This window comes from Atractosteus spatula, chromosome 4 (genome assembly GCF_055471065.1).
Source record: "Atractosteus spatula isolate fAtrSpa1 chromosome 4, fAtrSpa1.hap1, whole genome shotgun sequence".
NCBI classification, from domain to species: Eukaryota; Metazoa; Chordata; class Actinopteri; order Semionotiformes; family Lepisosteidae; genus Atractosteus; species Atractosteus spatula.
This window is the reverse complement of record NC_142709.1, coordinates 45,128,789-45,144,635: the sequence shown is the minus strand read 5'-3', so window position 1 is coordinate 45,144,635 and position 15,847 is coordinate 45,128,789. Positions and strand designations below refer to the sequence as shown.

The 15,847-nt window shown below is 35.5% G+C and overlaps 1 protein-coding gene across 1 annotated transcript; it reads right to left on the bottom strand.

Annotated features, from left to right (window-relative positions):
- Window positions 1-11,864: 11,864 nt before the first annotated feature.
- Window positions 11,865-12,833, bottom strand: LOC148836389 (olfactory receptor 6N2-like). Its single transcript, XM_088914159.1, has one exon. It carries the CDS (start codon window positions 12,831-12,833, stop codon window positions 11,865-11,867), a length of 969 nt encoding a protein of 322 aa, XP_088770285.1.
- Between the last annotated feature and the right edge of the window lie 3,014 nt (window positions 12,834-15,847).

The window sequence follows — 15,847 nt, the reverse complement described above, 5'->3', positions numbered from 1 at the left end:
TTATTTGCCTGTCCTGGCTGTGCTTTCTCGTTCACCCTTCTCCCCCCCCCCTCTCAATTCAATTCAATTCAATTCAATTCAATTCAAGGTGCTTTATTAGCATGGCAAATGGGTACAATCAGTGTTGGGTATTTACTTTGTAATCTGTGGTCCTTTTAACTGTTTTTACATCTACTCTATTGCTTTGAGATGCCACTTTTAAAGGTGATATGTAAAATAAAGTTTTTTTTATTATTGTTATAGAGAAACATGATCAGATTTTCCCTGGTTCAGAAAAAAAGATCTAAAGTATACTAGTTTGTCACTCTTCTCATTCCCTCTTTGCTAAATGGCTTTTCATACTAATCTGATCAATCTAACTGCCTGTTTTCTGTGCTTTCTCTATCCTTTAAAATAAACTATTATTCCACAATGCAGGGTATTACATGGGCAGTATCACAAGCCAGTTCACAGGTTTGCATGCATAATTTAATTTTGAAAGCCACTGAGACATCAGGTACTACTGTTGTATTTATGAAAAAGAAACAAAACAAAAAGCATACTAACAACTGTGCCAGGTATCCATTTTCCTTGCAAATAGTTCCCTGCGGGAGAGCCGGGCTGGCAGGTGGTGACGGAGAAGAAAAATAAAGGCTTTTACTTGCTTTAACTCCGCAAGTCTGAGTTCTTGTGTCTGTCCGATCCGAACCCGAAAGTATTACAATATGTATCTTTATAGCAGGTGGTGTACAGCTTTTTAGTATAGATTACACTTTTCTAAAATGTATTTAAAAAATAAAAGGATTACAATCTAATCTTTCCACGTTTGATCCCAAGATCCCAAGAAAAATAAATCTAAACGGGGAGAAAGCTATGCTGAAAGTTTATTAAGATACTTAGAAGACAAAGATATCAATTTATGTTGCACTTGTCTGATTGTGAATCAAAAAACACATATATTTAAACACGCGTTTACAATTTAAATCAAAACGAGATTTAAATCAATACAAATGTTTATATTGTAATGCATAGGTGACTATTCATTGTTATTAAAATGACTTAAATTCGATCATGTTGTGATATTTAGAAATATAAATTTGTTTGGTGCGAGTTAAGTTTTATTTAATCTCTGACCCAGGGAAAAGTTTTATTTTTTCAAATGGCTCCGGCTGGATTCAAACACCCAACGTGTGATGTATAAGTCAGGAACCTAACCCACAGCACCACTGGCAAGGTCACATGAGGAGTGTTGAAAAAGCCCTAGAGACACAGTATCAGCTGACATTGTACAGCATGTACTATTCTTGTGTTGTGGTACATGAATACAATTATATCGTTATTAATTTCTTTAGATACGCGAATCCATATTATATTCCCTTTTAATCAAATTCTAAAAGTATGCTTGTTGACTCCGGTATCACGTTAGTTAAAGACTTCAATGCTTAAAATGTTTAGGGAGAAATGGAATACTGGTGTGTATTTTTTTTAAAGTACCGAGACCAGCCATATACTGTATGTTTTTGTTCCAAAATTAATATTGTTTATGGCCTTCACACGTGTTACAGTATGCTCCTATTCTTTTTATGCTCAGCTACTAAGATTTCCATTCAGTGGTAAAATTCCATATAAATATTCAATACTTAAACGGGCACAGTAAAGACATTAAATATACCTATACATACTGTATACAGTACAGTTTGCATACAGTAATATGTTTATGTTCCTAAATCAATCTCTTTTATGAGCATGTGAAAGGCATGGTGAATCTGAGATTCTCAAAAATTACCGTACTTTGCATGATTGGAAACAAATGCGTGATTGGATCAACGAAATGCTGTGGTGTTACTTTTACAAAGAAAAAGTCAATGAAAAAAAGAATGTGGACCAGGGCAATACTTTGAGTTTACAGCTTGTCAAAGGTCATTTATTATTAATACTATTAGTAATATCTTCGTTAAAGACTTTGATGGCGACAGCTCAAACATGAGAGGTTGAGCTTTAATAGCTCCACCTTGCGGAAATTCCGGATACTATTATTTTTCTTGAGGTACTATACGAGAATTTACGGTAACTCGCGGTAGACTGCATAAAGCGCACCACAAAATAATATGGTATCGCCTGCTCGTTTTGAATGGCTGCATCTGTAGGTGTCTTGTGTTGTTGTTTTTTTAAATTAAATTAGTTAAACTAAGAAAAGTGATATTTCTGCATCACTGCAGTACTGAGCATTTAGTGATTAAAAAAATGCAGTATGCATATTGTCATACCAAAATTTTAAACACTTTAACCCTCATAACTGGATTCTACATTGCAACAGTGATTACAGATGTAACTTTAATTATTCTTATAATTAATAATACATATAATTAATTCTTTCTAATCCTATCTCATGATACGTAAAAGTGTATTATTAGCAAGTGTATTAACTTGCTAATACAAGTAATAATACAATGCACATACTTAGAAACACACCATTAAGGGTATTCATCTAGAACGCTAACATGTGTGTTAAAAAAGTAAGTATTTCCACGATAACCCATTTCTCCTTTTAACCATGCTTCTTTCTTGTGATATTCAACATTGCATATCAAAGAATTTGTATTCCTTTCTTCCTATTTGTATTGAGGAAGTAAGACCATCATTGACTATGATTAAACATGGGAAATCAAGAATATTTATGATAATTAGTATGTATTTTTAGATAAAAGTTTTTACATGTTCATGTGTTCTCTAATTGCCTAGAAATCAAAAAGCATACTCACTTTATCAAAACTGTCTTCATCTTGCATGCTACTGCAAATGTGCATTAGCATATATTGAAATAACTGCTCACATTCATTTTTTTCACAAAGCTGTTTCTTTTCTATTATTGCAACATTGGATTTTCTTTATAAGAATTCAGAGACCTGCACTGCACCTGTTATTACAATAACACCTAGACCAACATAATTTCTTATTCATTCAATATGAAATTGTTCATACCAAATGGTAAATGTCGCAAAATACTTTGTTTTATTCTGTGTTCAGCATCATGTTCAAATGATAACATAATCAAGCATCAACAGGGTAAGACTGTTAAAATTCTATATTGACCACCTCACAACAACATTATTATACATATACATATCTATTATATAAGTAAATTTCCAAACTGAATGTAGCAAAACCCCTCTAGATGATTTCAAATATCTCTGACTTCACAGTGGCCTCCAAACAGCAATTGCATAAATATATTAGCAATTAATGTATACGATATCTAAACTACATAATCAAAGTCTTATTTCAAAAAGTAAATTGCAGAACTCTGAAAAATATTTATTAAGAGAGGCAGAAAGTGGTCACTTAATGGCTTTTTTGACGCATTCACCAAAAGGTACTAGTTCTAATTTAGTCTTTTCAAGAAATATGGGACTTTAATCTAAACCTCATAGTAAGCCTGTCATAAGAGAAACAATTTCAAACTGGAGATGAATATGCGTGAAAAAATAAACAATCTGACATATATCCTTGTCTAATCTGTAATGAACATAGCATTTTGAAGACTTTTTTCTTTGAAAGGGTTAAATTAAAATTGCAGACACTCTTGCAGCAGGCTTATCAGAACACATTGCCACGAATAACAGGTTTTATTTAAGATAATCAACACTGTCACAATGAAAATATAGAAGAATTTTGTCTTTCTTGGTTCATACAGTAAGTACTTATGGAATTTGGATATGTTTAGAAACTAGAAATAAAATATTCCTCCATATGTGAACTTTGTATAAACAGTTCATGACAAATATATTTATTAGATAAAATCCAACATGCGAAATACCTTACAAACCTATAATTTAGATCATTTGTGGTTTCTTCTCTATTATGACATACCTGGAGCCCAAGTCTGTTCACTGTGCTCTTCCAGCACAGGGCACACCTCCTGGACAACTCTTTCTCTCAAATTTGCTGCTTTTATAGACAGCTCTTCACAGTGACCCCAGAGGCCACTGAGTGCAGAGCTGTAGCTGTAGCTCTTATTAATCCAGCGAGACAGAAAGTGTGTGCTAGAGAGAATAAGCCCAAAGGGTGAACAGAAAAAAATATATCACTTTATGAAGAGCTGCTTTTGCACAAGGTAAAAGCTGATTAAACATAATATCTAGGTGTCAAATATACTGGGAAGGAATTTATTGGCCAGTAAACAAGAGTTAATATCCCTTAATATGCCAAACAAGAATTTATCAAAAGAGATCAGATAGACCACGGTGTGTAAATAGAAGAGAGAAGTTAGTAGACATCAAGGGCTGCCTCATCAGAAGGGATTTTTTGAGAAATTCACATTATACTATAAATTCCTTCTGAAGAGGAAGCATATGAGATTAAAGACAGTATACTTTCTAAAATTACATTTACTGTAAAAGAATAATTGTTTTCTGCCCAAGTAATTACTTCTGTAACCATACAGATGCAGCCATTCAAAATGCGCGGGCGATACCGCATTATTTTGCGGTGCGCTTTACGCAGTATACCGCGAGTTACCGGTAAATACCGCTAGTTACCATAAATTCTCCTATAATACCGCAAGCAAAATAAGAGTATCCGGAATTTCCGCAACGTGGAGCTAATAAAGCTCAACCTCTCATGTTTGAGCTGTCGCCATCAAAGTCTTTAACGAAGATATTACTAATGGTATTAATAATGAATGACCTTGGACAAGCTGTAAACTCAAAGTATTGCCCCGGTCCACATTCTTTTTTTCATTGACCGTCTTTGTAAAAGTAACACCACAGCATTTCGCAATCACGCATTTGTTTCCAATCATGCAAAGTACAGTAATTTTTGAGAATCGATTCACCATGCCTTTCACATGCTCATAAAAGAGATTGATTTAGGAACATAAACATATTACCGTATGCGTACTGTACTGTATACAGTATGTATATGTATATTTAATGTCTTAACTGTGCCCGTTTACGTATTGAATATTTATATGGAATTTTACCACTGAAGGGAAATCTTAGCAGCTGAGCATAAAAAGAATAGGAGCATACTGTAACGCGTGTGAAGGCCATAAACGATATTAATTTTGGAACATAAACATACAGTATATGGCTGGTCTCAGTACTTTAAAGAAAACATACACACCAGTATTCCATTTCTCCCTAAACATTTTAAGCATCGAAGTCTTTAACTAACGTGATACCGGAGTCAACAAGCATACTTTTAGAATTTGATTAAAAGGGAATATAATATGGAATCGCGTATCTAAAGAAATTAATAACGATATAATTATATTCATGTTGCAAAAAAACTGCAACGGACATAAAAACTCCCTTGCTTTTAACAGAGAGTTTCATAATTTCTAACTACGAAAATTATTTAAACTGCAACACTTATCATTCAACCAGAGCTCTAAATATCACAAGGATCCCCAAGAGCACAGCAAAGACTGTATTAAAAGAATCGCATATCTAAAGAAATTAATAAGATATAATTATATTCGTGTACTGCGACAGGGCTGTGTAGGGCTGTTTCACCTCTCTCTTCATGTGACTCTATTCAAAATCCATTAAGCAAAGTGGGGATGAGAAGAGTGACAAACTAGTATACTTTAGATCTTTTTTTCTGAACCGGGGAAAATCTGATCATGTTTCTCTATAACAATAATAAAAAACATTGCCACACCCGGACTGTTAAACCAACGCATTAGCATGTCAAAGCCCATTTAGGAGCCGGGCGCAATAATTATTAATGTTATTAATTATTAATTAATAATGTTTTGTCCCTTGATTTACTGATCTGCATTAATTACAGAAATTGAGTTCCTGCTCTTTGCAGACGACCTGGTCCTGCTGTCGCCCACAGAACAGAGGCTGCGGCAGAACCTGGCACTGCTGGAGCAGCACTGTCAGACCTGGGCACTGACAGTCAATCTGGACAAGACCAGAGTTATGCTTTTCCAGAAAAAAAGCCAGACCTCCCTTAGTCTTCCTGAAATTGTCGGATTATGAGTGAATAAAAGCATCTTATTAAAAACACGTTTGCGTTTGTTTGGGAGCTATATTATGTATTTTTCATATGTAAGATATAATGATGTGTTCCCGCTTACACATCGCACAACTTTAAAATCTAGAAAAACAGGTTTCGATTCACATTATCTGGCGAGCCTTGTTTTGTCAAAGGACAGCACAAAAAAACAGACAATACACAGGGGGGGGAGGGCAAGCGAGAGAGAGAGTTTTTTACCCTCTGTCAAAAAAACCCAAATCACCCGGGGCAGAGACTCTGGGGGGATCATTGTGTGGTACAGAACGGAGCTCAGTCAATCCAAACAAGTTCAGTAGTAAAGAGAGAAAAGTCAACAACTGATTTAAGGACGATCTGTCAAAGTGCAATGAAATACAATACTGTTGTTGTTGCTGTTGTTGTTTTTATCCTGTAAAGCGTTTTGAGAAGCCACCTTTAAAGGCGATATATAAAAGCGCTGATTCTTATGGAATGTGTTCCGCCGGGGATTCAAAAAAACTGCAACGGACATAAAAACTCCCTTGCTTTTAACAGAGCGTTTCATAATTTCCAACTACGAAATTTATTTAAACTTCGACACTTATCATTCAACCAGAGCTCGAAATATCACAAGGATCCTCTAGAGCACAGCAAAGACTGTATTAAAAGTATACTAGTGACAAACTAGTATACTTTAGATCTTTTTTTCTGAACCGGGGAAAATCTGATCATGTTTCTCTATAACAATTATAAAAAACTTATTTTAAACTAATTATAAAAATTATTTTACATATCACCTTTATGTGATATCACCTTAAGGACAGCAAATACAAGGGTTAATTGCACAATGGACCGCGCAAAGAAATCACGGAGAAATCGCAGAAGGCATAATCAGCAAATTAGGAAAACAAAGAACAGGACAGGTGAGAGAGGTTTATCCAGAGAGCGAGTGATCAGAAAAAGGAACAGCTGTTACGCCCAGGTTTTATGCTCTCTGCTGAATGAATAAACGCATTTTATTAAAAACACGTTTGTGTTTGTCTGGGTATTTACTTTGTAATCTGTGGTTTACATCTACTGTATTGCTTTGAGATGCCACTTTTAAAGGTGATATGTAAAATAAAGTTTTTTATTATTGTTATAGAGAAACATGATCAGATTTTCCCTGGTTCAGAAAAAAGACAATTAAAATCTGTCATCTTTCCACTTGTATGTCATTGGAAAAGTTTCTGCTTTGTGTAAGGATGGTATCAAAAAGCAATCTAAGTGGTGAGAAAGCTGTGCTCCTCAAAGCGCTTTACAGGATAAAAACAATAACAACAATAGTGTTAAGCTGGGCAAACGATTTTTTTATAGAAATACAAAATGAGATATAATGATGTGTTCCGGCTAAGACATTAACAAATACAACCCTCCTCTCTGCGGGAGTGCTGGCTGTGACGAATTTAACCGGTTTCACAGGTATTTTCAAAGTAGAAGGGGGCGAGATTTCCAGCGAAAGACACCTCCCCCCTCCAAAGCCAAGGAAGTACAGTACTTACTAGTTAAGAAAGCTAGGCTCCTCAATGAAATTGCTTTAACATTCTAATGCGTTGGTGTAACAGTCCGGGCGTGGCAAGCTTCTAATGTCAACTCGACTCGATTGGAAGACAATGAACATATTCTAGCCCTAAATGAATTAATGGCAAACATGGTTTACATAAAAGACATTTTTCCAAGAAAGTTTATAGTAATACGATCTATAGTTGAAATCTAAACCTAAATAAAAAGAAAAAGCATTTTCAGAGAGCAATTACGCTGTGTTTATGTAGAAAAAGTGATTAGGTTTATGAGCAATCTAATTACTTATTCGTTTAAAACGCTATTTAATATAAAGTTTATTATTAATTTGCTGGACAGAGCGGTGAACATTATTATGGATAAGACAAAGATAACGATCCTGATCAGTTTAGAAATCTGTGTACGCTGTAAGGTTTTTACTTCTTAAACTTTTAAAATACACGTTTCGAATACAAAGAAATCATCTTCCTGGTACAGTATGTATAGCAAACCAGCACGTCTTTTTTCTCCAATCAGAGGGGTTAGACGCTTGGTTAAAAACAAAGGAGATTGTCTGTTATAGTGGACATAAAAACAAGAGTTCGGTGGCATTATATCCTAGAAGACACAGACTGGCGCCAGACAGGGAGAATGCCCGCAGCGTAAAAGAAAATGCCTGATGAACTAGGGATTGGACAGTTTCCAAGTGCTTGTACAATCGATGGAAATGTTCAAATAAATATGCAAAAGAAATAAACAAAATAATCATTTATTTCTTTATCATATTGGCTAGCTAATGTCCTCTCTTTGCTAGTTAGTGGCTGTGTTTCTGCGTTGGGTAGCAACAGGTGACTGTTCTCAGGCGGAAGATGTAAACAGCTTAATTTTCGTGTTAAATAATTTTTTAAAATGAAAATTCATTCTATACAGCAATCGCATATTTGGGTACCGTTTCATAAAACTTTCATGCTTAAAATGTTTAGGGAGAAATGGAAGACTGGTGTGTATTTTTTCTTTAAACTACCAAGACCAGCCATACACAGTACAGTTTACGTACATACAGTAATGTTTATGTTTCTAAATTAATATCGTTTATGACCTTCAGATGCGTTATGCTCCTCTTCTTTTTATGCTCAGCTACTAAAATTTCCCTTTAGTGGTAAAATTCCATATAAATATTCAAAACTAAGCGGATTAAAATGTGCACAGTAAAGACATTAAATGATTAAATCTTTTCACTACCAACCAATGCACCACGAGTGCCCCTGTCGGTCATTTTGGCCAGCCAATTGTGGGTAGATTACCGTACCGCGGGTTTGTACCGCACATTTTGAATGGCTGCATCTGTATATATACTACATAATAGATCAACATTTCATATTCATATCTTAGCAGGAAATCAGCCATCTTAATGTAATGTATTCAGACTGCTGCTGTAAAAATGCATATCAGTGAATTAGAAATCTCAATGTGCTCCTCAGCTTCAACTGTCAAAAGCTAGGAAGTGCTTTGATCTGAGCAGAAGTGTCACACCATTGACAAAGACAGACAATTGAGAGACTTCAGTATATTTGTCTCTGTTGTTCAATAATGTCTTTATTTCACAGGGTAGAGAGGCTTCAAAGAAAACTTTTACCATGGCCAGGTATGAAACAGAAGAATATGGTGCCATTACGCCAACTGTTCTGTACAGTTCTCAGCTAATGGTGCTTTTACATCTTTTTATTTTAATGGATGCAATGAACTAATGGAGAAATTTTTGCCACAACAAAGGTGAATTCTTCATAACTGTTTGGAAGATGCTCAATATTGTGACCTCTCATAAAACAGGCTGTCAGTGTGTCTGCTCTTACTTTTGATTTTTCTCTTTTTTAAGGTAAAAACAAGTAATTCAAAAACAAGTAAACAAAAATAAGTGATGGGAATTTAATTTTCAGTTCATGCATTTCCAATACATCAACAGTTTTTTAATTATTTTTTTATCTCTAATCAAATTCTCAACAGTTTGGATTATTGGGTGATTACATTCTGTATCCATCAGAATTTATGTTTACAGCACCATTTGTTTATGGACTGAGGCAAAAAGCCTGGCAACTGTGTGACTGCAATTGTTTTAACTGCAACAGTTGTCTTTTGACAATAGTTGCAATGACTAAGTACAATTATTGCTTTCTGTTACATGTTCTTATTAAAATAAAGCAAATTCATCCCTTGAAACATGAAGTGGGGAATTCATCCATATTCAAAGCAGGAGATCATCAGTGCTATCCTCCTTAATTATTCAGTTCTGATTTCTTTTTAGTCCTTCACTCACTGTTTTGTTATAGTACTAAGTTCTCTCCATCCTGACATTCTGCAATTTGGAACCTCAGTTTAGAGTCTAAGTGTCTTGATAACTTCAGTAGGATAACTCACAGCATGGACATCAACAACTTCCCAATCAATATCCCATCAGCATCAGTGTATTCATAATGATTTACTTAATTGACAAGAGTGTGTAAAAGAAACATTTATTAGAAGAAGAGAAGATATTCTGGTCAGGAACATACAGAATCTGTTTTACATTGTTTTAGTTTTGTAAGTTTTAGTGTATTTTATTAGTGCAAACCTAAGTACTTTGTAAATATTGCACAGTTCCAAAGCAGATAAGAGGAGACTGCAGTAATGCACAACAGTTAATGCAGGAGAAGAAAGGGTTCAGATGAGAATAAAGGAAAGACAGGAATTTAAGTGGCTGTCAGAAGAAAGGTTATCTAGACTTTGAAAAAACATACTGTAAGAATCATGCAGTTTGGAAAGTTGTGTTTATTGCCAGTATCAGATTAACATACTATTGAAGACATTTTTTGGAGAAACCAGTTGATTTGATAACATTTACAGTGAAAAATTTCTTTAGATAATGCAAATATTTACAGCAAAATATATACTAAACTACTAACACATTATTGTTATATAGACTAACCTTGAAAAGATTGATTGAGTATTTCAAACTGATGTCCATGGTAACTGCTTTAAGACTGATTAATAACTGTTTTCATTCCAGGGCTAAGTAGAACAGACTTCACAAGGTACAGTAATTACTTTATCTAAAACATGTAGGAGAGTAAATTTTCAGATAATAAGCACTTAGCTTGCAGCTAGAAACACAGCGTTAGAAAGTTAGATACATATCCAAGGGCAGGGCACCAGGAAAGTGGGAAGTGTATTGTTAACTTTCTTTTCATGCTTTTTCCCTGAAATCCACACACATCACTGCTGTATGGGAAGATGAAGAATACCATATCATGGATATTGTCAATTGTTTGTGAATATTGAGGAATACTTTTGAGCCTGTGATCTCTGTGCATGGATTTGATATTATTGAAGATGGTACAACTTGGTCTTGTAAATGCAAAAGTGTATTTTATTTTAAAAGATTCACTGAAGGATGAATTTAACTCTGAACCATTTTATTTTAAAATAAAAAGTGTCACGGACGTCCAAAGGGACTAACCGTGGAGAGCAGGAGAGCGGAAAAAGACCCATATGCGTAGCGGCAGAACGGGAAAAAGGCCCGGGCTCAGCAGTTCAGGAGTCAGGTAGAAACCAGTGCCCTCAGGCAGCAGACGTGGGGCGACCTGGGTGGTTAGGTGGGTTTCAGAACTTCCGAATGTCAGTGCTGAGCGAGGGCAGAGTGCAAGACCCGGAAATATATAGCCCACGGGAAAGAGAGGGACCGGAAGGACAGCAGGCAGGAAACTAGGGACAGGACAGAGTAGGAGCGCCCTCTGGTTGCAGAGGGCGTGACACCAAGTCCCTCAAAATGACAGTCTAGTAATTGAGGACCAGATAAATTCTGTTTAAATTCTGTTGAAAAATCTGGCAGATCTTATTGCTGTTTTAAGAATTCCTTTTGTCTCTGAACAAATGCTTTGGATGTGGCAGTAAAAATCACGCATTTCTTTACTTATGTTAGAAAATCATTATCAACATTGGTGATACCTCTAGTTATGTTTACTTGTATAGGTTAAACATTTTCTCAATACATGGTTTGCAGTGATGTCCTGTTACCTTTCTTCTCTCCAATACTATCACTGTGCCAGATCAGTTAAGCATTAAATGATATCAGGATAAAACAATATAAATAAATAAGCTAAAATAATACCACAACAAAATTAATATATCATGATAGGATAATGACATGTACTGTATATACCACCAATAAGGGCTAATTGCACATTGTCATTGTTTATCTTAGTATTTATGATTTAGAAGTGTCTGCTTGATAAAATGTCTTTCTCACCATATACATTAGGATTTTGCATCTGTTTTATAGTCTGATACATGCGACATCTGTAAGGTTCCATTGCTGATACTGTAACTTATTGACTTATGCTAACAGTTATCTTTACACTGGGGGAAATCTGTAGTTTAAAGTATCTGTAAACTGCTGCCTTAATTTTTTCATTCCTTAAGCTGTAAATGATGGGGTTAACTAAAGGGGTGAGGAAGTAATACACTGTACCAATGAAAATACGTCCATCAGGAGGAATATTTTCCACTCTCAGTCCAATATACACCACAGCAGCAGATACATAGTAAAGAAATACCACCATCATGTGTGAAGAACACATTGAGAAGGCCTTCTTACGGCTCTCAACAGTTTTCAGTTTCATTACTGATGCAATAATTCTGCAGTATGTCCATAAGACATAGAAAAATGGGATATAGATTGCAAACATGGCACTTAACATGGTAAAATTCACTTGAGTTGTAATGTCACCACAAGCTAATGCCATTACAGTGGGATAATCACAGACAATGTGTAAGATAATGTTTGATCCACAGAATGGAAAAATACTTGCCAGTATTACCGGTGGAAGAGGCGCAAGGAAGCCAAGCACCCAGACTGTGATGGTCATCATGATACAGACCTTGCTGTTGATGATGGTGTTGTAATGCAAAGGCTTTACTATTGCAGCATATCGGTCATAAGCCATGGCTGCTACAAGGAATCCTTCAATAGTAGCAAATGAAATGAAAAAATACATCTGTACAAAACAAGCTGAGAAAGAGATGGTGTTGTCATGTTGCAAAAGAACTGCTAGCAACTTTGGTATGATTGTACTTGTCAGCAGAATATCTAGGAGACTTAAGTTCCACAGGAAGAAGTACATTGGTGTGTGGAGCCTGTAGTCCAGAGTGACTAACACCACAATGAGCAGATTACCCAGCAAGGTGGCCAGGAAGAGGATAAGGAAGAAGATGAAGAGCGCAGTGTAGTGCTCCTGCAGGCCAGGCAATCCAATGATGATGAATTCATAGTGCAGAGTTCTATTGGAGTCACTCATTGCTCAGTGGCTCAGAGGTACAGTACATGAAACAGGAGAGCCAGAAATAAATGCAGGAACTGGTGTAACTTTTGATTTGGAAAAAAACCAAGGAATCTGAAAGAATTGTATATTGTAAGTTAAAAATATTAATTATTATTATTATTATTATTATTGTATATTATATATTGCCCTGCCAAATGTTTTATGATTAACCCTAACATCTGGATTCATAGTGATCTAACATTAATTCTATCAGGTGATGCCATTGACAGTGACACAGCTCTGTACAAAAGTAGCATTTTTTTTCTCCTTTTAGTAACTTTTATTTCTGCCATTACCATGAAAATATTGATAATCTCTGAATGGAGACATTAGGCTGTTGCAGTGCACAGAAGGCACCGATACTTATTTCTCCTAGTGATGTCTCTTTCTTTAGCTGTCTTGTCTTAATCGCAGGACACTGAAGAAAGGGCTTCATTTGCTATCAAAGAACTTTTATGTTGAGTTCAGTTGTAGCAAGTTTGTAGGATCTAAACCTCTAGATTTGCAAGTGTCTTACAGACATAGGATTCAAGCATTATATGCAGTAATTATAATACAAACTAGGACAATGGAATTGATTTGGAATTAAAATTGGATACAATTAATTCCTTGTTTAAATAAACATATACATTCACATATTTCAGGATTTGTTTTATGCAATCGACTCTTGTTTTGTCATGTGTTTTTAAGTTTCAACACTCAGTAAATCAAGATGAAGGGTGGAACAACACGATAAATTCAGAGATTAAGAGCATCTCTCCAATTGAACTACTGTCACTGTACTTCCTTTTCTTCTTACTATCCTGAAAAAGCTCACTAAACAATTAAGGATTTTTTTTCTTTATGTTAAAGTGGATTATTCAAATATTCAAATTAAATTAAAATGTAATTAATAATAAACATTAATAATAAACAGGTGACTCTAATATTAATAGGACAAGTTGGTCAAACCTGTGAATCAACCACCACACAACAAATTCTCTATTCTAAAAGTAACCTGGCAAACAGAATGGAGAAAGTCTGCTCTGATTTGTAAACAGGAATCTTCCACTTCACTTCAAAAGTGATCTGAAAACATTGGAGCTTCAGATGCAGAAATGCATTAGTCTTTTAAGCAAAATGGGATCCACTACACAAAAGACATTTAACCTAAAGTTCATGATGAGCCTGTTAAAAGTGCAACACTTTTGAACTTGGACTAAATAATTAATAAATTAATTAATTAATAAATAAATAAGTGAACCATGACAGTGGCTACAAATGAGAGGCTTGATGCTTTGGGAAATTTGAATTCTATATTTAAGTTATTCTCGAAGCAGTATTGTTAGAATACACTGTAACCAACAGCATTCAATTTTTTAGGATATTCAACACATCCAAGAATATATGATGATATAATGAAAATACAGAAACTGCAATGTTCGATTCACAAGTACTTACAGTGTATGTAGTTTTGTTACCAAATATACACAGTGAGAAATGTGACAGCTTATGTGTAACATACAGTATTTTGTAGATAAAGTCTAACATGCAAAATAAGAAAAAGGTACATTACAAACCAATAATTAAGCTATTATTTGTTCTACTCTATTTGTCCATACCTAGATCCTGAATCTGTTCGCTGTGCTCTTCCAGGACACACTTGCTGGACAAGAAATTATTCCTCTCATTTCAGCTGCTTTTAAGGGCAGCTCTTCACAATGACCCCAGAGGCTGCTGAGTTATTAGTCCATTGAGACAGAAAGAGAGTGCTAGAGAGAACAAGCCTTAAGGATCTACAGAAAGAATGCTACATGAACAGATACTGTTTAATGACATAAAAATGAATTAAGAAGAATTTAAATTATTGACTGTTTAAGATACTGTGAAGCAATTCATGTTGAAAAACCCAAAGCCTGAGCCTCAACTACCTTAGTGAAATGTATTCAGACTTCTGATGTTAATTGTAAACTTGTGAATGAGTAATCTCAGTATGCTTCTCAGATTAAGATCACATAAAGCCATGGTTCTCAAACTATGGTACAAGTGATACCTGAGGTGGTACACCAGATGAGCCTGGAAATTTGTTGTGTGCACTGAAAAACTGGGACAGGTTTTCATGTTTTCTATTTTCATAAAATGAGTTTATGTGTCAAATACGCAGCCTACATATTACGATACAGCACACGCTAATACGTGAGAGGACACTACAGCTACTATGTAATTCTACACCATTGTATAGGAATGCATGGTACGAACATAAGCAGAACGTTGTATTTTAAAAACGTTATCTCCAGCAAATAGGGAGGTAGGAGAATATGCGCGATTTCGGAACAATGCCAATCTTGTAAGCACAGGAAAGCATAGGAATGCATGATACAAATATAAGTGACCAATTGTATTTTTTTTAAAAGTTCTCTTCAGCACATAGGGAAGTAAGAGAATGTGCATGGTTTTGGAACACTGGCAATCTTGTGAGCACAGGAAAGCATGACAGATAGAAAAATATTTAAGGACTGTTCTTGGTTAATTTGAGAAAATACACCGAGCGTCTCTGTGTTTCGCTCCCTTACGCATGAAATAAAAACTTCTTTTAACTTTTAACTTTTTCGGACTCCTGACGCGGAAACAGGGAAACGTGGAAAAATGCAAGCTTGCGGATTGCTAAAGCAGGTAATCCCCACACTATTTGTGAAGAACTATTTGTTTACCGTTGGCAAAAGAGCTGACACGTATTATGTGTGGAGATAAAGCTGCTAAACAGCTCGACCTGCTGCCCCCTTCGAAAGACAGTTGTCACTATTATAGTCCCTCCTCCTTAAGGGTGCTCCGGCTCTTTCACTTCAGACTTGATTATGTGCACCTGACCCCTGGTCCCAGTCCACCTGAAAAGCCAGGGCTGACGTATCTGATTTCCGTATCGTGCAAGTTGGGACCTGGAAGTGCCTGGTCCTGTTAAGATTTTAATCTCTGTTCCCGTTCCCTTTCCGCCGGTTCCGACCCGGTTCATG